General features: G+C 39.2%; 2 protein-coding genes across 19 annotated transcripts in view; both read right to left on the reverse strand.

Annotated features, from left to right (window-relative positions):
* Window positions 1-1,560: 1,560 nt before the first annotated feature.
* Window positions 1,561-13,492, reverse strand: KCNJ8 (potassium inwardly rectifying channel subfamily J member 8). The gene is made up of 3 exons (XM_026502296.4): window positions 8,647-13,492; window positions 7,360-7,801; window positions 1,561-3,240 (listed from the first exon to the last, which is right to left on the reverse strand). The coding sequence occupies exons 2-3, from the start codon at window positions 7,731-7,733 to the stop codon at window positions 2,340-2,342; spliced, it is 1,275 nt and encodes a 424-aa protein (XP_026358081.1). The 5' UTR covers window positions 7,734-7,801; window positions 8,647-13,492; the 3' UTR covers window positions 1,561-2,339.
* An 11,298-nt stretch (window positions 13,493-24,790) lies between these two features.
* ABCC9 (ATP binding cassette subfamily C member 9) overlaps window positions 24,791-27,297 on the reverse strand; it is a 127,891-nt gene continuing 125,384 nt past the window's right edge. For 17 of the 18 annotated variants that reach the window (XM_048216493.2, XM_048216507.2, XM_048216496.2 and 14 more), the window contains one exon: window positions 24,791-25,452. In XM_048216493.2, the coding sequence (XP_048072450.1) occupies window positions 25,315-25,452 (138 nt within the window). In that variant the 3' untranslated portion in view covers window positions 24,791-25,314. The remainder of the gene's footprint in view (window positions 25,453-27,297) is intronic. The other variant, XM_044385188.3, reaches the window with a different exon arrangement.

Raw genomic sequence — 27,297 nt, forward strand, 5'->3', positions numbered from 1 at the left:
TTCTCTTTGATGTGGCTGTCACCAGCTAAATGATGTCCCTGCCTGAGCCACGACCTGACACAGGAGGCCCTTCAAACTCTTTGATCAACTTCCCCATTAAATTGATGGTCATCAGGTTTCTGGCACCTAGTATTTGGTTGCAGCAGGAAGGGGGCTGGGGGAATTGCTCATGCTTCGTAGCTAGATTTGCCCCTGGGTGCCAGGGCAATCTGTGTCACTTGGACTCAGAAATCCTGTATTTTGGTCCACTGACTATGCCCCAATATTACCCCCCCTGCAGCCTGTGTCCCCTCCACTAACACTGGCTTGTGAGTGGGCAGCAGGCGGGCATTCTACGTATTCTTACTGTTGCTGTGGCAGCTGCCCTCTGGCTCTGCTCAGCTGCCCTGGGGCGGGAGTGGGGGACCTGCCTCAGTGCCAGAACTGCTAGGAAGACAGATATCCATCTCTGAAACCTCTGATGGGCTAAGTCGTATTAAGATAGATTGTTTTCTTTGGCATCCCATTCAAAAATGTTTTACTATTCTGACAGTTGGTATAGCTGCAGTCATATATACTGGGTAATGAGCACCCAGCTTGGACTCTGGAGGAAGTGGTAGAGGTAGACAATTGGTCATACTCTGGATATATTTTGACGGCAGACCTAACAGATTTCGCTAATGGATGGCATGTGAGGTATAAAAAAGAGGTGTCAAGTATGACTCCCAGGTTTTGACCTGATTGGAAGAAAGGCTGGGGGGGGGGGAGGGTAGGTTCTGTTAGTGGAAATGGAGCATTTGGCTTTAGGCACGTTTTAAATGCATACTGGGTATCCAGGTGGAGCTTCAAGTACCTGCTTGATACATGAGTCTGGAGTTCAAAGAGTGGTCGGAATTGTTCAGAAATGATTAACTCAGTAACCCGAGAAATAATTTCCATTCATCTGGTTAGAATCCTGAGTCATTTGTTTAAGATAGGATTTGAATATATTAATGATTACCTGCCTCTTTCAAATGCTCATAAATGAAGTAAAATAAATACAAACCCCCAAATCGGTGTAAAAGGCTATCGAAGAGCTCAGCTTTCTGATGTTCAGTTATGTGAAACAGAAGCAGAAACCCGTAGTCTCTCCACTTAGTGCTTCCTTGGGTAACCTCATCCCTTTCCTGAAGAAACAAGAGCTAAGGATGATTAGATCAAGTCTGGTAGAAAATCTCACTTTAGCGAGTGAGATAACGCTAAACCAATATATGCCAGGCCTGAGTTCAGGAAAAGATTTGTAGAGTTTTAAGATGGGAGGTTGGAGAGTCAACGAAAAATTATTGTAAGCTTTCCATGATACATCAGGCTCAGACAGAAGAGCTAAGAAAACATTTCAAATCTTGGAGGGAAATAAAATCAAAATGAAACAAAAAACATAGTTCCCTTGGAATAACCAATTTCAAAGACAGGAAGACCTGAGAAGTGTTATCACTGTGTGATATCTCTTTCACACGCCTCTAAATATGTGTGGTTTTTTTTTTTCCTTGAGCTTTGACTAGAGATAATTTTGTGAAAGAGAAATCACAAAACTACAGTGAATACAAAGAAAATATTTTAATAAAATATTCAATACAGTATTTCCCTTGTGGGGGCTTTTAAGAAGTGAGAAGCCAAAAGCAATAACTGTTACTTTTGGGAATCCAGTCCTAAGTGAGACAGGAATGTTCTTAGCTTTTCTCCAAAGCTCTTTGCCCAGTTCTGCCAACAGGCTGCCACGAGGAGGATGAGGAAACCTGCAAAGGTCACTGTGAAGAAGAGACTGAACACAATCTGTTTAGAAGCAACTAGAGGGAAGCAGTTTTTTGCCTCAGGCTTCTTACCAGGTGCAGTATCTGGAAAAAGGAGAAGGCAACTTACTGGTTGATACACAAACAGAGTTAACAGCACCCTTTTGGGGATCCCCTCCCCATCCTCCTTGCATTTTCAGAGTGACCAATGGAAACAGAGATCTGTGGTTTCAAGCACTAAGCATTTCAAACAGAATCATTCCTTGGCCAACTTTGGTATTCAAGGTCTATTACTATGAGTGGAATTCTTGGGTTTCAAATTGAGAGAAAGGAGAGCAGACTACTTCCTATGCATAATAGAAGCATGTCACTGCAAATACCGCAAGTGTGAGACACGTGTCCGCCATGAATCCTCCACCTTGTGTGTTGCCGGTTATTGACACAGAGAGTGCTGTTGCTTGAATATGAGTGTCATTTGGTGCATGAAGATATAGAAGAACAAATTACTGTGTTCTGGCTCTGGTGCAGTCTGACAGTGCTTTGCCTAAACCACCAACACTTGAGGAAAATTTTCTTGAGGTTGTCTTGCTGTCATGATTCCGATGTGTTCTGATTTCCCTCCGGGGTCATAAATTGCACCTTTGGCACCATGAGGGATGAGTTGTTCCTGCGGATGGAGTTATTTCTCCTCATGGAATTGTTTCTCCTCATGGAATTACGCTTCCTCAGAGAATTTTGATGGGATAGTTCACTCTTCTGGAGGGTCTGAATCAGGATGGAAGGCTTCTCATCAAGCTCTCGGGCACTGCACCTGGGAGCAGCTACTTTAACAGTGTTGCCAAATTTGGAGTAATCCACAGAATACACTCCTTCCTCCTCAGTTACAATAGACACAAAGCGATGGCCCCATTGGATCTCCTCAGCGATATAGGAGGTTCTTGCTTGTGTGGTAATGCCAGTAGTTTCAACCACTCCTTCCAGAATCACTATGACCTCTAGGTCTTGGTTGGCGAGGTCAGTTGCTGAGATATCGTACAAGGGGCTGCGCTTGTCGATCACATGGCAGATGATCAAAGGGGCCACAAGAAAAATGTTATTACTCTCAATTGGGTTATCAACAGGAATGTCCAGCTGGTGAATAGGCACCACTTCCCCTTCGGGTGTCGTTGTCTTCTTGACCACCTGGATGCGCACTGAGGCACTAATGATCATGCTCTTCCTTAGGTCGCCCACTCGGAACATGAAGCACAACTTGCCGTTTCGGACAGCAATCACAGCATGGCGGCTGAAAATCAAGGTTTCCGCCCTCCTGTGAGCCTGAGCTGTTTTCATGAAAATGCAGCCCAACATGACTGCATTGATTATCAAACCCACAATGTTCTGGAGAATCAAAACTGTGATGGCCAGAGGACATTCCTCTGTCATCATTCTCCCTCCAAATCCGATTGTCACTTGAACTTCAATGGAGAATAGAAAAGCAGAGGTGAAAGACCTGTCAGGAATGATATCAGAAAACCGTGCCATCAGATCACATTTTGCGTAATGAAGTATCAGTCCAAGCTGAATTTTCCATTTTCCTCCTCCAAAGGCTATTAAATGCTTTTGGAAAGACTTGGCAACTTAACCTGTCAAATGCCTGATTCTAAACACAAGCGCTTTCCCTCTCTCCCTCTCATCAGAATGCATCTACTTCCAGACTTCTGGAATACAGTTCCATTGTTTTCTATGTCATGTAATGATGGGCCTACTTATATGAAAGCATTAAAATAAGTTAAAATAATAAATACATTTGTATTTATAGACATATTTTACTTTGTGAAATACTTTCACAATGGCATAGTTTACTTGGTGAAACTTCTTACCAGTTAGATGTTTATTATTAATTGCATATCTGAGTTTAAGTGACTGGAGTCATACGGGAGGGTCCTGAGTAATAAGTGAACTTTTTATTATTTACAACCTTTAAAATCGTATTCATTGACTAACACTTACTGCATACCTTATACAGAGAAAGCACAGTGTTAAAAGGTCAAAACACATCATTCAAAAGTACTAGTGTTTTTAATTTAAAAAAATGTTTTAACGTTTTGCCATTTGGAAAGAAAACTTTTTTTATTGATTGTCTCATTTTGTTCTCTAATTCTAGAGAATACTGAGGCTATTAAAGAAAAATTTGAGGCAGAGATTAGTAAGTAACTGTGTCAAGATCACATAATTAATGAGAACTTGAACCCTCTCAATTCTGGCTTGGTGCTCCGAAAGAGGCAAAAGGATAGTGAACAAGTGTCAGTGTTTTCCTGGGAAGCTTTTTCAAGTCGTACATCTCATCCATATATCTCAATGTCAACAATGATTTGGTAGGTCCAAGGTTGACCTGGGTAAGACTTTTGAAAAGCTCTCGGGTAAGTCTGATCTATCCCCTTGCTTAAGATGCACCACATTTGTTATTCTTAAGATTAATTTATTCACCAAGCTACATATTCTATACTGCTGTGACTTCTTAACAAAGACAGGTTAGTCCTGTGTTTACCCCCGATGCCAATTTCAAATTTCTCTAATTTTACAGAAGATTAACCATGCGCAGGCTATCCACATTATCTACCCATTAATGCTATGCACAATGAGTCAGCAAAATGCTTAAACATTTGAATACTGAGTATACACGTCGCACTTTGGTGCAACACCATGGGGGGTAAGCAAAAATGATTCTTTTAACTTTTTTTTTTTTTTTAAGATCCCATTCACTTATTCAACAGAGATAGAGATAGCCAGCGAGAGAGGGAACACAAGCAGGGGGAGTGGGAGAGGAAGAAGCAGGCCCACAGCAGAGGAGCCCGATGTGGGGCTCGATCCCACAACGCCGGGACCACGCCCTGAGCCGAAGGCAGACGCCCAACCGCTGTGCCACCCAGGTGCCCCTTTTGATTAACTTTTAAGTGGAGTGTGAAAATTGCCCTTTAACCCTTCTTGTTGCTAAAAAGATTCGTGGAGAACAACAATGATTGCTTTTGGCACTAGCTACACAGATGTGTTGTGTGATCCAAAAACTCCACGAAGAATAAGAATGGACCCCAGAGGAAGGACTTGGACCCAACGCTGATTTCTAATAACATCTATATATTTCATGGAGCAGCCTGTGATGAATATTCCCAAATGTTTCGTTTTAACGGATTGAGGGACTATTCAAGTGCCATATTTTACGTATTGTTTATTTTATGAACAAATTTAATTCTAAACATTATATGCTAGCAAGATCCAGCCTTTTATGGACACCTGTCACGCTTTCAAAAGATAAAAGTGTTCAGTTGCTCGTTCGTTCTGCTACAGAGGGAGTTAGGCTGAATAAGAAGAAATATGTTGGTTTATTTTCTGGCTCATATTGGAAAAGTTATCCACATGAAAGGGAAAGGGAGCCATCCTAAAATGAGAATGGTAAAATGTTATTTGGACATACTGGTGAGTTACCATCACAGTAAGGTATGTCTAATTTCGAGGAAATGGTGGGACATTGAGCTTCTGAAAGGAAATGCAAAGAAGAAGAAATATTATTAGGCATCTCTTAAATTCCCTTTGGGAAAGAATGGAGATTTTTCTGTTTCTAAATTTTGGTGAAAAAAACTGTATCATATACGGTTTGTTATGATTAAGCTGCATGTTGAGCTTAAAGCACAAATAGTACCATAACATTAAAATAAAATTACTAAGATTTTAAGCTTCAAAGATGTCAAGTAATTTTTTTTAGGTAAGAAGTGCAATTAAAAATGTGAAAATTGTCAGGCTAATAAGATCAATTTTGTCTCATTGTATTTGTGATACCATTTCTCACAGTAAACTGAATGCTCCCACCAGCAGGAATGAACACGCTTAGGAACGCATCTTGGTGAAAAATAAGAGCTCATAGTAAAACAGCTTTTAACAACCAGTGCACTCCATATTCTTTTAAACAAAAATCATGGGAAGGATGTCACTTTTGATGATACATCTTTAATAAATGCTTCATGACTTCTTTTTCACAGGAAAAGCCAACATATTTGTCTTGGAATTAAAATCTATCATTTATTTTCAAGGCTTATCATTTCTGTTTCTTTTGTCTCTTTTTATGACTGTCTACTGCATGTTAATTAAAAATTTATCTTGATATGAAAGTGATTCACCAATATCAGTGCCTGTAAATTTCTTAAAGAGAAATATTATAGATAATGATACTTGACCTACAAGTGCCTGTTAAACACAGTGTTTTAATTGTTTCCTTTGTATCTGGTATGCTGATGATGACCAACATTTTTCATCTATATTTTCCTAGAGACAAAAGTTTGTGAAAAGTTCAAGACAAGAAAGTAATATCTACTTGGTGATAAAGGCAATGGATCAATTCAATATATTTTTCTCTCCTCAAAATCCGAGCTGGAATCTGTGACGTGTGATCTCGGCACACAAATGCCACATCCCTCCCTGATACGCTGGCATTGCGGTTACTGAGGACAGACAAGTTCACCGTCTGGGTTTCTGCTCCTTGCCGTCGTATGTTAATTTCAGAAGGTTTCGGGGTCAGGAAAGGTCTCATTCTTTACAGTTGCCTGGCAGAACGGTGCTTGTTCAACTTGCTTTGCTTTGTACATTATGTGAATTTGGAATATTACTCAGAAAATGTCCTGGCAAAGTTTCCAGTATTATTACCATTGTTTCACTTCAGAGTGAATATTTTTGCAATTGATATAAATGATCTCTTTCTGCCTTCCAACAAAACAAATTAAAAGACAGATCATCCCAACTAAATGTTCTTAGGCCATGTGAAAATATGAAGAGAATGACTGAAATCAAATTCCTTTTACTTACTTTTGAAACACAATATAAGCGAACGAAGCAAACGTTAGGCAATCTGAGGACTGTCTTGTTCCTATTCTATTAAAACTTGTAAAGAAAACCACAACATTAAGTCACTTCTATAGAATCTCTTCCATGAAAAACTTGGACCAATTTCCATTAGAACTTATTTTTTCTAGTTCTGCATCTTAGCATAACTTTTTAATTTTGGAATCCAATGCAAGCAACCAGATATTTAAGATAATCTTGATAAAGAAGGGCTTATATCTATTTATTTCATTTTTAGTGGATTTTTAATCTAGGATATCTCCTCACCAGTATTTTCCCGTTTTCCTCCCGATTTCTGAAAATGTCACGGGTAAGAGAAGTCAGGGAAAAATATTACTAGCATTTGCACAATATATTTTTGTCGATCAGAGATATTTACTTGTGGACACCGGAACTATGGACAGCAGCTTTTTCATACTGAAAACTGAAATGTGTGCTTTTTTCGAGTAAGGCACTCTGTGGAATCCTTTGAACCACAACCATTCTTTAACTGATACCGTATGTTTAAAGCTAACCAGAGGGATTGAAGCTCCACGTTTTCAGAGGCTCCTCAAACATAAAGCTGCATTTAAAAAGATTCTTAATGTGTTAGATTAGATTTTTTACTTCTTTGTGTCTGAAGGTACTAAAGCAAATGCTTTATTTCGCTTTCAACAAAATAACTGTGATACAGAAAGGGCAGTTTAATGTTTCTTTCTATACCATTTTCAATCCCTGCCTCATCCCACTGCATTCTTACCTGACATTAGTCACACAAACAGTGGACTCCAAACCACTTTTCTCCATTGCACTTTTCTCCATGTAAGCGTAGATGTCCCCATGGGCAAAGGCCACCAGCCACCACATGATGGCGAAGAGCAGCCAGCTGCAGAGGAACGACATGGTAAAGATGACCAGCGTGTGGCGCCATTTCAGGTCTACCAAGGTAGTGAAGATGTCCTGCAGGAATCGCCCTTGCTCGCGGATGTTCTTGTGCGCCAGGTTGCATGCCCCGCTCTTGGCGATGAAGCGGGCTTTGGGGAGGCGGTCTCGGACGCGCGGCTTGCGCAGATTCTCCGCCGCGATGCGCGCCAGCACATACTCCTCGGGGATGATGCTCTTTCTGGCCAACATCGTCCCGTCACCATAGCCAGCCTATTCACCTGTCTCTGACCTGCCTCTTCTTCCCTCGGGACGTCCTCCTGCATAAGGGAAACGACGATTTAAAACGTTCCCCTCCCCCATTTCCTCAACTCTTCAGTTCTCGCATTCAGGGATAGGTCTACACGTTCCAGGTGACGTGCAAAGCTAAGGTATGATTTTCTTAATCTAAACACGAATCTAGTTTGTGCTTGAGTTCTGGGATCGCGGATAAATTATTTGGTCTGAATCGGAACGGTTTCAATTTTCCTTTTCGCTTTGAACACATATGGGCATAGCCTTGGTTAAACAAAACCAGGAGCCCTCCTGTAAACAGCAGGGTCAACGATAATTCTGAGATTAACCGCGTCTGTAGATTAGTGGCAAAGATACAAACACGCGGCTTCTATGATGAAAATTGAAGCCATCTGGTTATCACGATCCATTTATTATTTACACGATATAGCAATATTAAAAGTAAAGAGAGGAAATTCTTCCTCCGTTATTTTTAGAAGTACGCGAAGAAAAGGCCGTGGCCTCTTGCGCAGTATAAATAACATGCTTAGTGAAATTTGACAAAATAATAATAAGCGATGTACTCCGTAACTTGAAAATGACCAAGAAGTATTTTAGGTTTAAAGAAGTATGAATTGCATTAAAAAAGAAGAAAAATTCCCAGTGAAATTCGTAATATTATAAATGAAAAACTTTACAGCGAAGGGATCAAACATAGAAGCTGCAGGAAAAGCCCGGACAATAGCCTGAGGGCTGCAGATAGAGTTAAAAGAGTGTGCCCCGAAAAGTCTATCCAACACTGTAAACCTCTGCTGTGTTTGGCATTTTAAATCATTTGCGGGGATGCGAATAGCCTCCCCCTCCCCTCCCCGGGAGGAGCGTTGAAACTTACAGACTCTGGGCAGCGGGCGCGGCGGCTGCACCTCCCTACACACGCCTGCCGACCGCTGGCAGGTCCCTCGCTCTCCCATCCCGGCGCGCGGGTGCAGGGACCGCGGACGCCAGAGGGACAGATCCGGGGGCCGCGTGTCCTAGGGAGAAGAGTTAAAAATAATAAAAGGTGCAACTGAATCTGAACGCGGGAGGGCTAGAGGAAGGGGGATGGGTGTGGATCTTCCCCTCCCCCTGCTCGACTCTACTTCCCGGGCCGTTGCTCCGGACGGAGGAGGGGCCGGGGGCGAGAGGACCTTGGGGGTGATGCTCCACAAATCAGCCTCTCGGTTTGGGCTTTGACGCGCGCCAGACCTCTGAGGCCGCCGAAGTTGGCGAGGTGGAGGCGGGAGGGGAGTGGGGGGAGGTGCATCTCGCGGAGGTAGGGAGCCGGCCAGAGGGAGGGGCGAAGAGAGGGTGGGGAGGGCGGGACCTGTAGAACCCGCTCTTTTCTAGTAGCTGCGACCCCCCGCTGCCAGCTTGACCCGCTCGACTTTAAAAGGCTCCCTGCTCAGGAGGGAGAACTTGGGAGTCCAAGTTCACTGACGTAAAGAGAATTTAGTTTTTATTTTTATTTTGTAATCTGCGTAGATAACTGGGCTACTTAAGATTGACTAAAACCAGATATAGAGATCAGAGAACAGTTTTCCGAGGTGTTCAAGCTGTGTTTACATATTTATTTACATTAAATTTCCATCTAGTGGTGATGATACAGGTGGAAGATGTTTTGGAACCCACTCTAAGTAAAAGTGTTTCTTCACCAGCCAAAGCTAGTTCTCAGTGAGTTAAGCGCGCGCGCGCACACACACACACGCGCGCGCCCGCGCGCGCAACGACCCCCTCCCTCCAAAAAGAAGAAAGAAAAAAAAGTCGAGTCTCTTCCAATGAGAAAGTTTACCCCAAAAGGGATCGCTGTCAACACTTTAGAACTCAAATGGCCATTCTTCAGTACTTGGTTACTTTCTGAAATGTTGCAGCTTCCTGGTCGTGTCTAGATGGTCTGAATGATAAAACAGAGCAATTGCGCACAAGAAAGATTATATAGTAAATATCTTTCTATAGTTTTTTGAATAGGCTCCAGCAAAGACAAATGTGCTTTCTCCCACAGGTCAGGCCTCCTGATTTGGCACTTGTGTTAATGGAAACTTTAATTCTTGGAAATTACGTATTTTCCAAGACTCAGGGCAGAAAGTGTATGGAGCATAAACAGTGTGTTCATTTAATTACCGAAAGACCTAAAATTAGTCTTTAATAAAGGCAATGAAGAATTTTTTCCCATTGTGGATAGATCTGTTTAACCCCTTTCAGCCCGGAGATGCTGTTAGTGGCAGCTCTCATCTCTACCGACATTAATTTTTACAGTAATTTATGTAGTAAATTGCCTATAAGTGTGTGGGGATCGATTTGTATAGTTAATCCCCTCAGTGTTCTATTTTACAATTGAGTTTGCTGTACAACTTATTCCCTATTCTTTTGGCTTGGGGAACATTCATTGAACACCTTTTCGCCCTTTTATGAAGGGTTTTGTTTGTTTTGTTCAGGTTTATAGATACATAAAGTCATAGTTGCTGTTCTGAAGAGGCAGACAGTTGTAGTAAGAGAAACAAGACTTTGATAATAAACTCCAATACAAGCCAGGGTGTGATTAGAAGGAGAAAAGGAAATACAACCAAAGTTCCATAGGAATTCAAATGAGAGAGATTAAGATAAAGACAATAAGGAGAGCTTCATGGATTAATTGACATCTGATCCAGTCTTCGGACCAGATATATTTGGGGTATGCAGAAAAGCAAAGAAAGGATGTTCTGCAGAGAGGAAGCATCAGGGACAAAATTGTGGAGTACTGACCAGAGTGGGCTACGTTTTAGTCACAGAACTAAATGAATTAGTATTGATGAAGCAAGGTCAACAAGGTAGCAGGATTGGACGCTTGAGTCCAGGGTTGCCTGGACAGCCTCTGTCACCACTCTTCTCAACACGTGGGTTATTCGTGTACTTGTCCCCCCAGCCACTCACCCCCATGAAACTGAGGGCTGCTGGAGCGCAGGGCTGGGGCTTCTTTATCTTTGTGTCCTAAGCCTCTGGCCTATCACAGCTCAAATGACAGGTGCTGAAAAAATACTTTGGAACCGATGCATGGAAAAGGTAAGGCTGAAAACCACATTGACCATTTGGAAATAAATGCATAAACGGCCTTAAATGCTCAACAAAGGAGTGGAGGCAGTTTTCAGTAGGTAGAGATAAGCTGTGGAAAGATTTGGATTAGAAAACAGCACAGTAAGTCTGATTTAGTAGGACTGATCAGGAAGCAGGGCTATGATGGCTTTGGGGGTTGCGTTTCTGAGTAGAGTTCCTTGGGCTCCAAAACTCTGTGATTGGCAGAAGGGGATACTGGAAACTATTATATTAATTAGAGAAGGAATGAGGTCTGGGGCTAATAAGCAAATACACAGAAAAGGAATGTTACACAGAATCAATAGTGGGAGAGGCAAAAATCAGAGCTGACTGTGGTATTTATCGTGGTGACAGAGAAATACGGTTGACCCTTGAACAACACGGGCTCACCTCTAGGCAGATTCTTTTCGATAAATACAGTATAGTACTGTGAATGTTTTTTCGCTTGTGATTTTCTTTTTTAAAAAAATTTAAAATTTAAATTCAATTAATTAACATATAGTGTATTATTAGTTTCAGAGGTAGAATTCAGTGATTCATTAGTTGCATGTAATACCCAGTGCTCATTATATCATGTCCTTGTGATTTTCTTAACGTCTTCTTTTCTCTAGTTTACTTATTGTAAGAATACAGTATATAATGCATGTAACATACCAAATGCATGGTAACAGACTTGTTTATGTTATCCATGAGGCTTCCAGTCAAAGTTAAGTGATTAGTAAAGTTTTTTGGGGGGGAGTCAAAAGTTATACATGAATTTTCAACTGTGTGTGGGGTCAGCCCTCCTAACCTCCAAGTTGTTCAAGGATCAACAGTATTTATTATTGATCGATACCTAGTTTCTCTCCCTTTTGATCTTCCTCTTCTCATATTATGGCCCAAAATATGAACATTTAAATTCACCTTGAGAAATTTGTTAAGGCAATCAATTAATTTTTTAAGAACACATTTACTACTTAAGGCTTCTTCATCGGTCTACTTGTTTAATCACTATTTTGCTATCATCCACTAAAAGTTACATGTGTTTTCTTAACTGTTCTATAATTTTCCTATTTGTTCTTTCAAGAGTGAAGACTACTTCGTGCGCCATTCTCGAGGAGACCAGTAATAAATGCAGAACAGAACTAACTTTTAAAATCTCATGATTTCCTTGACTTTAAGACTTTAAGAATTCTGTTAGAATCCGTTCATGTTGCATACCAGAGAAATTTATGCAACTGGGAAGCAATTCAAGGATATCTGTTCACTTTTAAGTGAACATCTGTTAGGTTCCTTTTAGATTCTATGAGCATTTTATTTGTGGATAAAGACATTTCTGCCATTCCTGTTCTCCTAAAAACAAAGTTTGTCAGGTGCCTTCAAACAGGTGCAGAAAGTATGAGGCTGATGCTTTTCCCAGTTTTCTGCTGCTTTGATTATCAAGTACACATCAGTGTAGTCCTTGAAAGCACTCTCTAGATAGAGGGTGAAGTCCTGGCATTTAATGACCTTGCCTTTGACTAGACTTGTGAATTTCGAACTCTTGGACTTCCTGAGCCATATTAGACGTAAGAATTTGGAGAGTCTTCAAAATGACAGTGGAAACGATTCATGTTAGCAGCCCAAATAACTGTTGGTCTATTTGCTTGGTATGCTACTTTATTAGTGTCCTCATATAAACCACTTTGGAACATACTGCTTGGGAATCAGCTTAATAAAACTGTTACATAAACTAGTAATCAAAACAGCATGTTATAAACTCACTTTTTTTGAGTTATCATGAAATGGGAATGACAATATAACTCTTCTTATTTATCTGTTCCAGGGAGGTTAGAGAATATTTCTTTTTGAGATGTGTATCTATTTATGTACAAAAAACCCCTCCCTGTCCTTGAAATGAGGCCACCCCATTTCTTTAAGGATAACCACCAGCACCATTCGTGCAAAGTATCCACTCAGCTTGCATGCCCAGCTCCTCAAACTTATGCCAGCTCCTAGGTGTGGGTCAGCAAGTCAGGAAAGGAGGCATTAATAACAATCACTACCTCTTAATGTACATCTGGGTGAACAAAACAAAGCCCCTGCAGCAAGGCTTTCTTGGGGAGGAAGCCATGAGCAAGCAAGCAAACGTAATACATTATGTAGTTATCAACAGTGTCAAGATTTAGAAGGAGAATAAAGCAGGGGAGTAAATATTGAAAGTAACTGGAGCCAGAAATTGGCAATTTTATATACAGTTTAGAAAAGGCCTCTTTAAGAAGGTGGAATTTGAACAAAGGATTAGTCAGGTGATCAACAGGGCTGGGGGTTGCAGGAAGAGTGCTTCAGGCAGCTCAAGAGCAAATATGAAGGAAATGGTCTGGTGTGTTCTAACAACAGGAACAAGATCAATATATCGAATCGAGAAGAGAAAAAGTGGATGAGTTGGGAAGAGTGGCAAGGAGATTCCCTGATCTATCTATCTCTCCATTTACCCAAAGAATCGGTAGAGTCTGCAGTACTGAGTTCTGGAAAACATTGACCTAATCCTTGATACAGCTATGCTGGGTGGTTTTCTTCCTTTCACACACGAGTCTATTAGGGTATAGCTAAATGTCTCATCCAAAATCAAATACCTAGTAGATGCAAAGTTACAACGAATGCAAAGCATCTGATCCCAAATCCTGCTTTTCTCACTGGACAGTATCTCAGAGGGATGGTTGTTATTCCATTGTTCAGCTACATGAGAAACACTGGGTAACATTATTTTATGCCACCCCAGGCTTTTACTGATCAAGGATAGAATAAAATATAAAATCTTTGGCCCCAAAATGAAAATATCTTTAATGAGAAGGTTTAAATACTTCTAATAAAATAACACCCATTTAAAAGATCCCCTGGAGATTCTCTTGCTCACTCAGGTATAAGAAACTCATAGAATTGTCTTGAGGACAAGATGACGCAATCCCTACAAAGTGCTCAGGATAGTGACTGGCGTGTAGTAAGTATTTAATAAATGTCGGTTCTTTTTTAAAATAATTTAAATTCAATGTAATTAACATATAGTGTATTATTAGTTTCAGAGGTAGAATGTAGTGGTTCATCAGCTGTTGGTTCTTATTCATATAGAGGGCTGCTTTTGGTTGGGTGATGGTCAAAAAGATCTCAGAGCCGGGTGTGGAGAGAGGAAGGGGGGAAGGTATAGACCCACACATTCCTTTAACCATTGGCTAACTATCTCTCCTAACCTAAGACTAAGGAGACAGGACAATATCATTTTATAGACTTGAGTATTATTTTTAGACCTCACTGACCTTCAGAGTGCTAACCAACACTTGTACTGGTATCTCCTCAGCTCTTGAATTTAATCGAGACATTGAGGACTGAAAAGAAGCCAGCTAAGACACTGGTAATAAAATAAGGACCCAGGAAGTCAACCTGTTTTACTGTAATAGTGTCTCCAAGAGAAGAGTGGTTCCTTCAATAAGTAGAAAGTACCTGTGGTAATTATTTTTTGCCAGCAGGGCACAAAATGCTAGTACTAAATAAAGTTGGCGGGGTCTCGTCCAAGAGAAGAGGAGGAATAGTGGCTGTTACCGTTCGTTTTTCCAGGCCTTGAAATTATGCTTTGATATTCTTGTGCCAAAGGAAGACAAGTTCACATGAGCCTGGGATCTGTCTTGCCATAGGAACTTTTCACAGGTTTTTCTGAAGCTCTTAGGGAAAGACCAATTCCCAACAATGTCCTGATCTATTGCAAAGCTTTCATGTCACAATGTTTTGAAAATTCAGTGACTCATATGGTGCTTGGAAAGAGAAATCTGACATTTTCCAGAACTCTCTGTAGGGTGATTCCTTATTGCCACCTTTCAAAAGTGCCAGTTGCAGAAGGGATTATAGAAGTCTAAAGTGATATTTAGACTCCATGATCATTTGCCAGAATTTTTTTCCTGCTATTAAGTGACCTGGATTTTCCTTTAGGTAAAAATTATCTGTGCCAGAAAAGCTTTCACAAAGTCATTTTTCTAAACAGGTTCATATTAGCATTAAATATTTGATATTTGTTGCTAATTTAAAATGCCAAATTACCTCACTTATTGTTAGAATAAATGGGGTAATAATATGCTCTTTCTGTAAACCTACAGAAGTTTATTGTGCTGTTGGGTCAACTTTTTTTTTTTTTTTTTTTTTTTTTTTTTTAATTGAGGGACCGGAGCAGATGTGTGAAATATGCCGTAACCCTTTGTTTAAGTTCACAGAGTTCTAGAGTCAGAAAGATGTGGATCGGTTGCCCATTCTGCCACTTACTTAGCTGGTGGCTTTGAGCAACATACTTCATCACTCTGAACCTGCTTCCTCTTCTGGAAAATAGGCACTTTAACATCTACCTCTAAGAGTTGTTTAGATTAAATGAGGTGAGTATGTGAAGGATTTAACACAGGCTGATACACTTAAAACATAATATTTTCTAAAAAAAACCTATAATTTTGATACAGCCTTCTTAATTAGTATTTAATTAACTTATCCCTTATTTGAATATTTTCTTTACCTGCATTCGTTAGTATTTTTGGGCCAGTAGTCCATAACGATGGTAATAACAGGCATGCTCTTCTTCTTAGTGATTTTGAGAAAATGCTTCCAGAATATATAATTTACATAGTTATCATTTTAAGGTAGTGTGCTCTTTCTACTTTTCTAGGTTTTTAAAAATTAATAATGGATGGTGAATTACATAAAATGCCTTTTTAGCATATATCAAAGTTATCTTTTTGTTTCTTCCTTGGCCAATTAATATGGTAAATTAAAGCACTGGATTAAAAAAAAGTCAAATTGTTTTTACATTCCTGAGATAAACTGCATGTGGTCATGGTGAATTATTATTTTAATATACGACTGAATTGTTTTTGCTGATATTTATTTAGGATTTTTGCATCAATATTTATATTTATAAGCGAAATTGGTTTGTATTATTCTGTCTGTGTTCTCTCTGCCTGGTTTTGGATGAAGGTTATGTCTTTAATTTTAATTTTAATTTTTTATTTATTTTTTAAAAGATTTATTTATATAGGAGAGAAAGAGAGAGGGAGATCGGGTGCACACGCACACGTGGTGGGAGGTAGGGTGGAGGTAGAGGTGGGAGGAGCAGAGGGAGAGAGAATCCTCAGGCAGACTCCCCATTGAGTGTGGAACCTTGGGCTCCATCCAAGGACCCTGAGATCAGGTTTTTTTTTTTTTTTTGGAAAGAGAGAAAGCAAGTGTGCAGGGGGAGGGGCAGAGGAAGAGGGAAAGGGAGAATCTTAAGCAGGATCCACACCCAGCGTAGAGCCCCAAGTTGGGCTTGATCTCATGACCTGAGCTGAAATCAGGAGTCGGAAGCTTAACTACTGAGCCACCCAGGTACCCCAGGTTATGAGTCTTTGTAAAAAAATTGATGCAGATTCTTTCTCTGTGGATTGTAATAGTTTAAATGGATAGGGATTAGCTCCTTGAAAGTGCAATAATTTTGAAATCATCTGAGTTTGAATTTTTTAAGAAATAGTTCTTGGCTCTTTAAATCATCTTCACTCTGGGTTTTTCTTTTTTGCTTCCCAGACCCCTATTTCAGACCTTCTAATACAGTCCTTCATATCTTCTCATTATGCTTCTTATTTTCTATCAGCTTTTCTGTGCTGCATTCTGGGTACGTTCTAGATCTGTTTCCAATGGAAAGAAGTCTCTCATAATCTAAACTTAATTGCTGTTTAACCTGCCCATCGAATTTTTAATTTTAATGGCTCTTGCTTTTTCTTTACTAGTTCCTTTTGTCTATTCCAAATTAATCTACTTTTTCTCACCTTTTAAAAACATGCATGTACAACCATATAACTGCCACGTGGATCACAGATCAAGACATAAAATATGTCTATCACCCTAGATTTCCTCCTGTGCCTTTGCAGACTGTCGCTGCTCCCTCCCAGAGCTAACTCTATTATGACTTATTTCATCGTCCGTTTGTTTTGCTTCTTTTGAGTGTGTGTACATGGGCTCCTATAGTAGGTGCTCTTCGGTACCTGACTTCCTGTACTCCACGTATTTGAGAGATTCGGCTACGTTGTTTTATTTGTGAGTATCTCATTGTGTGGAGAAACCACCATTTACTATCCATTCTCTTGTGGATGGGCAGTTGGGCTGTTTTGGGTTTTTTTGGACTATTATGAATAAAGCTGCTATGAACGTTGCTGTACAAATCTTTTTGTGGACGTAGCACTCATTTCCCTTGGACACAAGCCCAGGAGTGAGATTGTTGAATCCTGGTATAGGCACATATTTAGCCTTAGAGAAACTGCCTGTTTTCCATACAGCTTGTGCCATTTACACTCCCTTCAGTGGTGTATGGGAGTTCCAGCTTCAGCAGAGCTTGCTACGGTCAGTCTTTGTAGGTTTAGTGATTTATTGTCAGTCTTTGTAGTTTCAGCTGTTTTTATTTGCATTCCTGGTGAAGAATGATGTTGAGTACATTTTTACATCCGTATTGGCAAACATACATATTTTTAAATCTCTTATAGATTGTTTTAATATTTTCAGTTCTTGTGCTAATATTCCTATCTGTTATGTCTCTTGCTTCTCATCATGGTGGTTCATTTTCTCTTGTGGTTCTAATTTTGAAAGTGAATTAATTCTGTTACTTTTTTTTTTCTTTTCCAGGAGATCTAGGTTATACCCCAACAGACTGATTTTGCATTTGCCCTTTCCAGAACCCCAAGGATATCAATATTCTAGAGCCATTTTTGTATAATATCTCGGCGTGAATATATCATCTCACCATTGTAAAGTTGGAATCATATCAATTTTTTTAAGAGGGAAAAAGCTTATTCTGTGACTTACAAAATAATCCCGCATAATACTATTAAGATGTGGCATATGTAGTGGATTGTCAATACTAATATTTCATGTCAGAATGGGCTTTTCAAATTATAAAATCCTTTCATCGCCGTTTAATTGGAGAATCACAAAAACTCAATGAAGCTGGTAGAGTAGTTATCATGCCCTTTTGTTTTCCTTTTTGCAAACAAGGAAATGGAAACTCCAGCTTTATTTTATTTTATTTTTTTTTAAAGATTTTATTTATTTATTCGACAGAGATAGAGACAGCCAGCGAGAGAGGGAACACAAGCAGGGGGAGTGGGAGAGGAAGAAGCAGGCTCATAGCGGAGGAGCCTGATGTGGGGCTCGATCCCAGAACGCCGGGATCACGCCCTGAGCCGAAGGCAGACACTTAACCGCTGTGCCACCCAGGCGCCCCGAAACTCCAGCTTTAAATGATTAGTCCAAGGCCACACATCCAAAATGTGATAGAACCAAGACTAGAACTCAGGACTTCTAATTCCTGGTCCAGTTCCTTTTTTCAATATATTCTCCATAGGCTAACAGAATTATTCTTTATTATATATCACAGACCATGTAAAGCACTATTTCCAGGAGAGCTCAATGGATTCACTAACTGAATCATGACTCTAGTATACACATGGCCAGGAGTGTGGGCCTTGAGGTCCGACTGCCTGAATCTCTGTTCTACTAAACCTAGGGCAAATTAGCCAGTCTGAACCCCACTTATAAAATGGAGATATTGCTTGCCTTGTAGAATTTTTGTCAAGATTAAATGAGATTATACTTATAAGGCTCATATCATATCTGCTCAATATATGTTAGTTGTAATTATGCTTTCATCAAATTTTTTAATGAGATGGTTTATGCAATATGCATTCTACTGATAACTGAATTGATTTCACATTGCTCTTTTCTTCTTTCCCCCAGGAATTTTGCATCTCTCATGTTGTGTGTTACAAGATGGTACTAGACATTACAGAGATTATATGATATTTAAATCATAAGTCATTATGTCATCTCTCTGCTTTATTGGCACACATAGCTAAGCTTTATTAAAATACTGTTTAAGCCAAGAATTTCTCATGAAATATTAGGCTTGCTAATTTTTTCCCTAAGTTTTTTGGCCAAAAGCCTAGATGCCTTGTGTTTCCAATATAATATTTTACTGAATTTAATATATGCTAGAAGTTCAGTCAAGTGGGAATAAAGAAGCTCCTTTTTTCCAGGTGAAATCTTGGACCCCAAATCACAGACTTTTGCCACCTCTTTTTTCCAGTTTGCCAATGACACAGCAAATTCAGTGCCTTGGCCAAGTGCTTGGCACTTGTAAGTGTCTGAGAGTGACAGGTCCCCGGGAGGAACTGGTGCCTCTATCTGAAATATGTTTGTAATTGTCCTATGTGTTGGGGATCCTAAAATGGGTGAGAGAGTGCAAGTCTAGGTGGGTGTTACTGCTTGTTTTGAATGGGTGGTTGTGAGAAAGTGTCTCACAGGCTGTGAGTTATGTAGTCATTCCCACAGGGAAATAAAACTTGGGCTTAAAAAGTCAATATTTGGAGGTGATTACTTATGGCAGGAGAATTTGTTTTGTTTTCTTCTTTAAAAGAAAATTAATCCTTCCTTGGACTTTCCCTCTCTCTGGAGCAAAGGTAGGGTGTGGGACCATGTAAAGAATGTCCAAAGGGTTTAGTCAACCAGCTCACTCTACTGCTCATGCGATAGAAGAATGGTTCTCCCTCCCTTAATTTTTTTTTTTTTTCCACAGGAAAATAATGGTAGCCAGCTCACTATCATCACTCTTTTCCTGAAACTACTGGTTGTGATTTTGGTTTGTATTCTTGCTTTCATGTCACTCTCCAGACTGTGCTACGTTTTCCTCGGCACAGGGTATTACTTCCAATTGGCTATACTGTCTGGCCCCAGCTTTTTAGGCCAGAGGTCAGTCCCTGACCCAAAGTGAAGTAGTGACAAGTTGTCCAGTCATGGATAAGATAGAAAGATGAGTTCCACAAAGGAGATTCCTTGCTTGATAGTTTGAAAAGGACAATCTGAGAAGTAGAGGTAGTTGTGGGCCCTGGTGCTAGATGATTTCATCTGAGATAGGAGTGGTTGATAAAGGCTATATGCAAGATGAGAAAGAAGTGGATGGAAAGATAGAATGGCACAGAAGGGTAGAAGGGAGCTGAGAAGCTTGAGAGAGATGGAGTTGAGGGAGTGGACTGTCCCCAGACAGGCTGTTAGACCTGGCCCAGCCCGCACTTGTCCTCAGACCTGATAATTCTGCTTTCCCTAGATTTTAAGGCAGATGTGTCCTTTCAACAGCACTCCTATCTCTCCACTCCCATCCCCTGGTGCTTAAATTGCCATCTCGGGAGACAGATCCATGATTTGGAGGTGATTCATTTAAATTCTAATCTCAGTTCTTTCCCTGTACAAGTACAATAAAGATAGTTATTTCAGAAGATTTCATACTATTTTTAACATACTAGAAAGTTCTGTGCTATCCTGACAAATAGTCTCCTTGAATTACACCTGATTTATTCAAAGGTGAACACATAGCAGATAGTCACAAAATTATTAATCCAGATGAAAAGCCCAAGTTTGTTTTCCTGTACCATCCCTTAGTAAGAAGACAACCATCTTTCTTTCACAGATGCCCAGCCCAGGTCATTACCTTTATGACAACCGTTATCATCTCTTTGTTGAACTTAGAGCCTGTTCACTATAACCCAGCAATATGTTGCCATGTTTATCTTAAAAAATGATAGGAAAGAAATATTGCATCTCCTCTCACTGGAAACACATTCTATGATCCATCTAGAAGTGAAATGTCTTCTTAAGGTGGTATTAGGGCTAGAAAATACACTTAAAAATTATTGTAATTATGAGTTTCTCTTCATGCCGTCCACTGTAGGCACCTACATTTGACTTTTCTATGCATTGTACTAATATGCGATGAAAAGATTCATGCAGTTTTATTCTTCTTTAAGATGCAAGATAAAATGTGAACAGTTATGTGCCCATGGGTGTGGCATGTACACTGGGTGAGGGGTTGGAGGATATGTTGTAACTTGTGAAAGAGGGTTAACGGTACACATTAAGGGGTTCAAACAGTTGAGAATTCCATTTATGTCTACATTCAAAGGTTTGGATGTCTGAAAGAGATTAATTTTTTTTAACTGCTCCTTACTTAACTGGTGTTGGAATAAAGCCCCAACCACTATGGGTCAAAGAGCAAATACCTAGATATGGAAGAGCTGGTCTAAATCCACTTGACTCTGATAAGTCTTTCACTTAACAATAACTGATAATGTGTATAAATAGTGCATAGTGTAGCTCTAAGAGAAAAATGGGAAGTGGCATTAAGCAGTGTTGTACTGTTGCTGTTTATGAACACATTACTTATTTTATGCAGTGGGCAGATTAAGAGATAAAAACAATGGTCAGAAAACAAAGTTCTTTGTCATTAGTATGTAGTATATGACTGCAGATGATCTGTCATAGTTGGTGGTGGCACAAAGGTCACAGAGGACATTCTTCTTAGAGCCAATTAATTTACTTAGCCAGGTATGACTCCCTTGATCTTTGTCAATTTAGAAAGACAGCATTGGTGACCATAGGGTGAATGGCTAAGGGAAATTTGCTACTACCCATAGAAAAAGAAATTATTTATTTTAAAAAGATTTTATGTATTTATTTGAAAGGGAGAGGGAGAGCACGAGCAGAGGGAAAGGCAGAAGCAGAGGAAGAGAGATAAGCAGACTCCACGCTGATTGAGGAACCCGATGCAGGGCTTGATCCCATGACCCAGAGATTACTACCTGAGCCTAAGTCAGAAGTCAGATGCTTAACTGACTGAACCCTAGGCACCCCCCAAAAGAAATAATTTAAATCCCGTATAGTAGATATATAGAATGAGTATATCAACCTTCACAGATCAGTGGTGACAACACCACCTGTAGAAAAAAAGGTGAAAGTGGAAAGGGGAATAATCATCAGATAACTTACCTTCTTTCCATATTGTGAGGCATCAAGAGTGAAACCTACCCAAAGTGCTCACATTTATGGACTGTAAACATGGAAATATGGAAATATGACTCCAAATTTAGCGGAATAATGTACAAATGATTCGACAGCTAATTCAGATGTTGGGGGAAAAGGCTTTGCATCTTTGTGAAGAGGCTTCCCCCTTAGATTCCATATCGCTGCTTAAACCACAGAACAAAAGAAAATAGCATTCAGAACCGCAGTTTACATCTTCTGAGGTAAGATTCAGTTCATTTACCTCTACGTTTCCTTTATGATGGAACAAAGGGGTTCACTTGGTGACACCGAGAGGCCCGTTTTAGCCATCTGGAAGACGGTCATGTCAGGAAAGAGAGGGAGCATGTGAAAACCACCTTCAGGATTCTGTGGCTCCGTGTTATCATAACAGAGACTACATGATGACTGAGGTAGACCGTGATTCCCAAACTTGGCTAGTTATGAATCTCATCTGGAGAAACTTGCTAGAAATACAGCTATAAGCCCCTTCATTGGAAAGTCTGAGCCAGGTGCATCTTGCTAGTGCTCGAGAAAAACTGTTGGGAATGATGTGTAGTTACTCAAGAAAAAAATAAACATAAGTGACAGGACACATCCTCTTGACTACTGTTTCTTATGCTAAAACGCTAAGATGAGAAGATTACATTAAACTTTAGATAATGGACCAATAAGGGAATTATCATGGTCCTATAAATCACAGAAGTCCAAAGAGTACAGTCTAAAATGATAAAAGATATATTGGAAGATAACTATAAAAATTGCTCAATAGACCTTAGGGAAAAGTCCAGACATCCAGCTATTTAATTAGAGATGTCATAAAATTTATTGATATGGTTGTTTCACTTAATGGAAACTTCCACATGGAACCTGTACATAAAACTAATAAAGTGCAGGACAAGTGGCAAATGTGAAACAAAATTGTCAAAGCAGGGTATTATCTCAGCAATTGGTGTTGATTTACATGTATTGATCATCCTGGTTGATACCCAATGATATTACAAGTGAAAGAATAATAACCCTATTTAATCAAGCAAAGAGAAAGAGTAATTTATTATATAATACCAAGCCAGTATATTTTCACAGTAGAATAAACACAACACAGGAAGTTAAGAGAATAACCCAGAGTTTTAGGCCCATGGCTAGTGGTGAGACTAATCAATGGATCAATCAACTACACTTATTAGGACCTACTGTGGGCTAGACTCTTGTATCAAATGCAAAGGACATAAAGACAGACATGGTCCCAGATCTCAACTATCAGTTATGTGATCTCAAATACCAGTCTTCTGGTATCTAAACTAGAGCTAAGCTTTTAAATGGATCATGAGTAGTAGGACAAGAATAGAGGACGCATGGTCCTTTAAGAGAAATTTTTTAAAAACCTCACAGTGATATCAGTAACCTTGTTATTTTTCATATAAGTTTTTATGCATTTATTGCTTTTAACAAATATTAAGGAATTAAAATTTATAAAATGGATTTTAGTTAATTAAATGTAAAATTTGGGAGTGTAAGATTTGATTTGGTTAAGGATCATCCTTTATAGGTATGTATCTATTTACTAAAAAGTTATTTCAAGATGAGCCATTTCTATATTCAATAGATCATGTATATAGCATAATAAATGATTAAACAATTAAAAACGTCGTTCCTGACTTGATTCAGTCTGTTCAGTTTTGTAAACAATTAAACACTCAACTTCAATGACCAAAAGTTATGAGGAACTAGTGACCACTTGGGTGTCCGAATGATAAATGTGATTCTCAGTTTCATGTTCTTAGCTGTGCTTCTGTTGACATTGCCTGTAGAGCGGTATAATTTACAAATATCGTGAGGGGTTACTGTTATGGGTAAATCCCCATTTCTCTGTGAGAATGAGGTGTAAGTTGATAACAAGCATCATGTAAATGCAGCCTTACAAAAATTTCCATGCCGGAAATACTTGGAGGAGATTGGGAGAATTTTTAGAAAATATTTTCAAGATTGATTTAATAGTTACTGATTCTGTTTTGTTTAGCTTTGGAAACATTAAGAGGCTTTTTCTCAATGAGGTTTTATATATACAATAAACGGTGACAATTAAAGCCAGATGACACAGAACATGTCTGTCCATCCTTATGGAACTTATTTTAGGTAAACATCAGGACGCTATATTCAGGTGAAGGCCCAGTCATATATGCCAGACAAACAAGCACTACAGATTTCCCAAGAGTGAGTACACAATACAATAAACTGAACATAAAAACTAGAGGAAGGGAGCACAAATTCTCTTTTTCTATCAGTTATAATTCTTCAGAATCTAGCAATGCACACAGGTCCTCGTATGAAAATCCATGGTATTTATACTAGATGGGCAGAGAATCGTAGTAGAAAGCTTTGGCTGCTTAGTATGACAGTGCAGGTAAGTTTTAGTATTATAAAATTTATTAATTTATATTTAAGCAAAGCATAACACTACTATTCCATCCATTTTGGATGCACTCTTAACATGCACATTAAAATATAACATTTTGAATCACTTTTTGCATGTGCATTAAAAATTAGAGCAGTACCAAATGGATACACGTGGGACACCACTGGGCAGAAATGTCAAAAAGAAGTATACTCTTGCACCTTGAAATAGACACTTGTTTCATATATATTTATATAGGCAAACGAGGCCACTTGCCTATGCTCCTGAATCTTGAATAATGTGGCATTTTAGGGCTCAGGATCGTAACCACATCTAGTGATGAAAATTAAACCATAGAGAGCTTTAGCTGGCCTGTCATGGAAGGATTGAGTGTATTTACTCTTTGAACTTTAGTCTGGAAAAAGCACATTATTCCTGATATCTTAGGAACTCCCTCCTGACTGGACAGGGAAAGATGGAACCTTCAGTATAAGTTTTCAAATATCCAAACTCTTTCCACGATCTTTCTGGTTAAGGCTTTGCCTTTCCAAAGGTACCATAAATGACTTCTTGGTAACAGGAAACAATTTAGATGAGGAAGAGAGACTGGTAAAGGAAGCATCAGTATTATTATTAAGGAAATGAACAGAGAATATTCTCATCCAGTAGATAATGGATTTGAGTGTTTTATTTTCTCACTGATTAGAAAACCTGCCCTCTTAATTCTCTTCCAATAACATCTGGGGACACCAACAAAAAGGAAATCATATTCTTACAAATAAGAGTATAACCATACTGAATACTCATGGTGACTTCTATGCCTGAGAGATATTTATCAGACTTAAAATTATGAGAAATTATAGCTGTTGACTTACCACTTAAAGTAGCTTACATGTTTTAATACAGCCTACTATTCTTAAAGTTAAGTGGCTTAATCATTAGAAAATCATCAGTAATGAAGATATTAAGCAGTAAGATCTTGGAAAACAAAACAAAAAAGAAATATCAAGAGGAAATACAATATTCATTGGTAAAGTGACATTGTAACTAATTACAAAGTCCCACAACACAACACATATGCTTTACAAAAGTGTAAAAATTTAAGATGCCACTTTTTGAAGGTCTAGCTGATGATCCGTTAAGTAGGTTATGACTGCATTATTTTAAATCCATGTATCGGTTTACGACAGCCCTTCACATGTCTGCACGAACAAAAGAAGCAAAAACTCCATCTTCCCTAGCCAAGAGGCTTTCCGGAGTGTCATATTCTAAAATATTTCCTCGCTTCATCACAATAACCAGGTCTGCCGTCAGAATAGTGTGAACCCGATGCTGCGAGTGAAAAGAAAATACACGTACTTGTTACATATTTCACAAGCCAAAGCAATGGAATACGCATGTCTCACCGATTATTTATCTTGGGGTGCTAGGAGGTACCAGAATAGAAGCACAGCCTTTTTTTCTGTCTTATTTAACGTATCATTATTTACATACTTTTAAACACTGGCGAGTGTGACTGGGTCTTAGATGGGCTGTGTTAAATTGAGTGTAGCTAAATAGTAGTTTCAGCACTTTCATGGAAACGCAAGGAGGCTAATTTTGTTTGTCCAATAATTAAACGATAAGAAGACCCATCGTGAACCAGTTGGGTTATAGTTTAGTCTAGACTAAAATTATCTCTTGTGTAGAGTCAACTAATTCGTGGGCTAATGCACAATTTGAAGAGCCTTGGAAGGTGGTTCGATTCTGGGAACACTATGGGGAAGTGCATTCTGGCATGCAGCATTAGCAGGGGTTACCCAGGACTTCAGACATGCCGTGCCTTAGTCTTTAGAGATCACTGCCACACACTTGTTCTCTCTTTTCACCTGGCACCTTTTGGAGAGAAGCTTTGGGATTAGTAATTACTACTAATAAAAGCTACTTGAACATATACATTAGGTGCTCCACACACATACTTATTAATCATCAAAACATTCCTCAAATGTGGGTGTTTTCCCTCTTCTTTATGCACAAGACCATTGTGGCTCACGGAGATAAAGCAAAAACAGGAGATCACGTAGATAACAAGTAGCAGATCCAGCATAAAATCAGGTATTAACTTCAAAGCATGAGGTATTTCCAGCCTGCTATCAAATTGTTTTGTAGGGAGTATCTGCTACTTTCAAAGATTGCTCACCTTCCATTATTAGCGCTGTGGTTAAGAGCGTAGGCTTTGAGGTTAGACTGAGCGTGTATTTTGCTTTCCAAAACCACCTGTGTGGTTGTGCAATCCTGATCAGCAAACTCAACTTTTGTATGACTCAAGTTCCACATCTATAAAATGAGGCAAAAATATAGTACCTGCCTCGAAGAATGGTGGTGAGGATCAAATGAAGTAATCCATGTAAAAGGAATTCAGCAACTTGTCTGACACATACGAGCACATACTAAATGTCAGCTACTATTACTTTTTATTTTTAAAATTTACAAGGGAAAAATCTGTGCCCATGGGTCTTTTTACTTCTCTTGGTAAGATAGGTGCTGTGAAGTAGAAATATAATGTGGACCACAAATGTGAGACATAAGTAATTTTAAATTTCTTAAAAGCCACATTTTCAAGGCACAAATAAACAGATGAAATCTATCTTAAGTTATATTAAATCCACTTGATTTTTTTTTTTTAATGTAAGCTCCATGCCCAATGTGGGGCTTGAACTCATGACCCTGAGATGAAGAGTCACATGCTGTACCGACTGAGCCATCTAGGTATCCCATGAAATCCATTTTAATAATATATTTTAACCCAATATATTCAAAATATTTCAATATATAACCAATAGAAAAATTAGTAATGGTATCTTTTATGTTTTTCTATTAGTACCAGGTGTTTGAAATCAAGGTTGTATTTCACATTTACAACATGTCTTAATTTGGACCACCTGAGTTTTAAATGCTCACTAGCCACATGTGGTTCTGGGCTACCATATTGGACCTGGACTATGCAGGTCAAAACACCAGCGTGCTGATGGGAGTGCCAAACTCAGAAATATCGTCTGTGAATCTGATACACAGGTTTCCAAAGTCCCTTCTCCTAACAACCCAGAGTCCAACCTAAAGCCATCCCTCGGGCCAAATGCCTATCATCAGCCCTGGGCCATGTAGATGGGGTAGTCTCAATGCTTATGCTTTCAGAAA

This window comes from Ursus arctos, unplaced genomic scaffold (genome assembly GCF_023065955.2).
Source record: "Ursus arctos isolate Adak ecotype North America unplaced genomic scaffold, UrsArc2.0 scaffold_26, whole genome shotgun sequence".
NCBI lineage: Eukaryota > Metazoa > Chordata > Mammalia > Carnivora > Ursidae > Ursus > Ursus arctos.

What these genes read in the sequence shown, in the direction of transcription:
- KCNJ8 (XM_026502296.4), bottom strand. Translation starts at nt 7,733, where the DNA reads ATGTTGGCCAGAAAGAGCATCATCCCCGAGGAGTATGTGCTGGCGCGC. An exon ending in GTTTGTGTGACTAATGTCAG is followed by an intron (nt 3,241 to 7,359) that starts GTAAGAATGCAG and finishes CATTCCTGACAG; the next exon opens with GTCTTTCACCTCTGCTTTTC.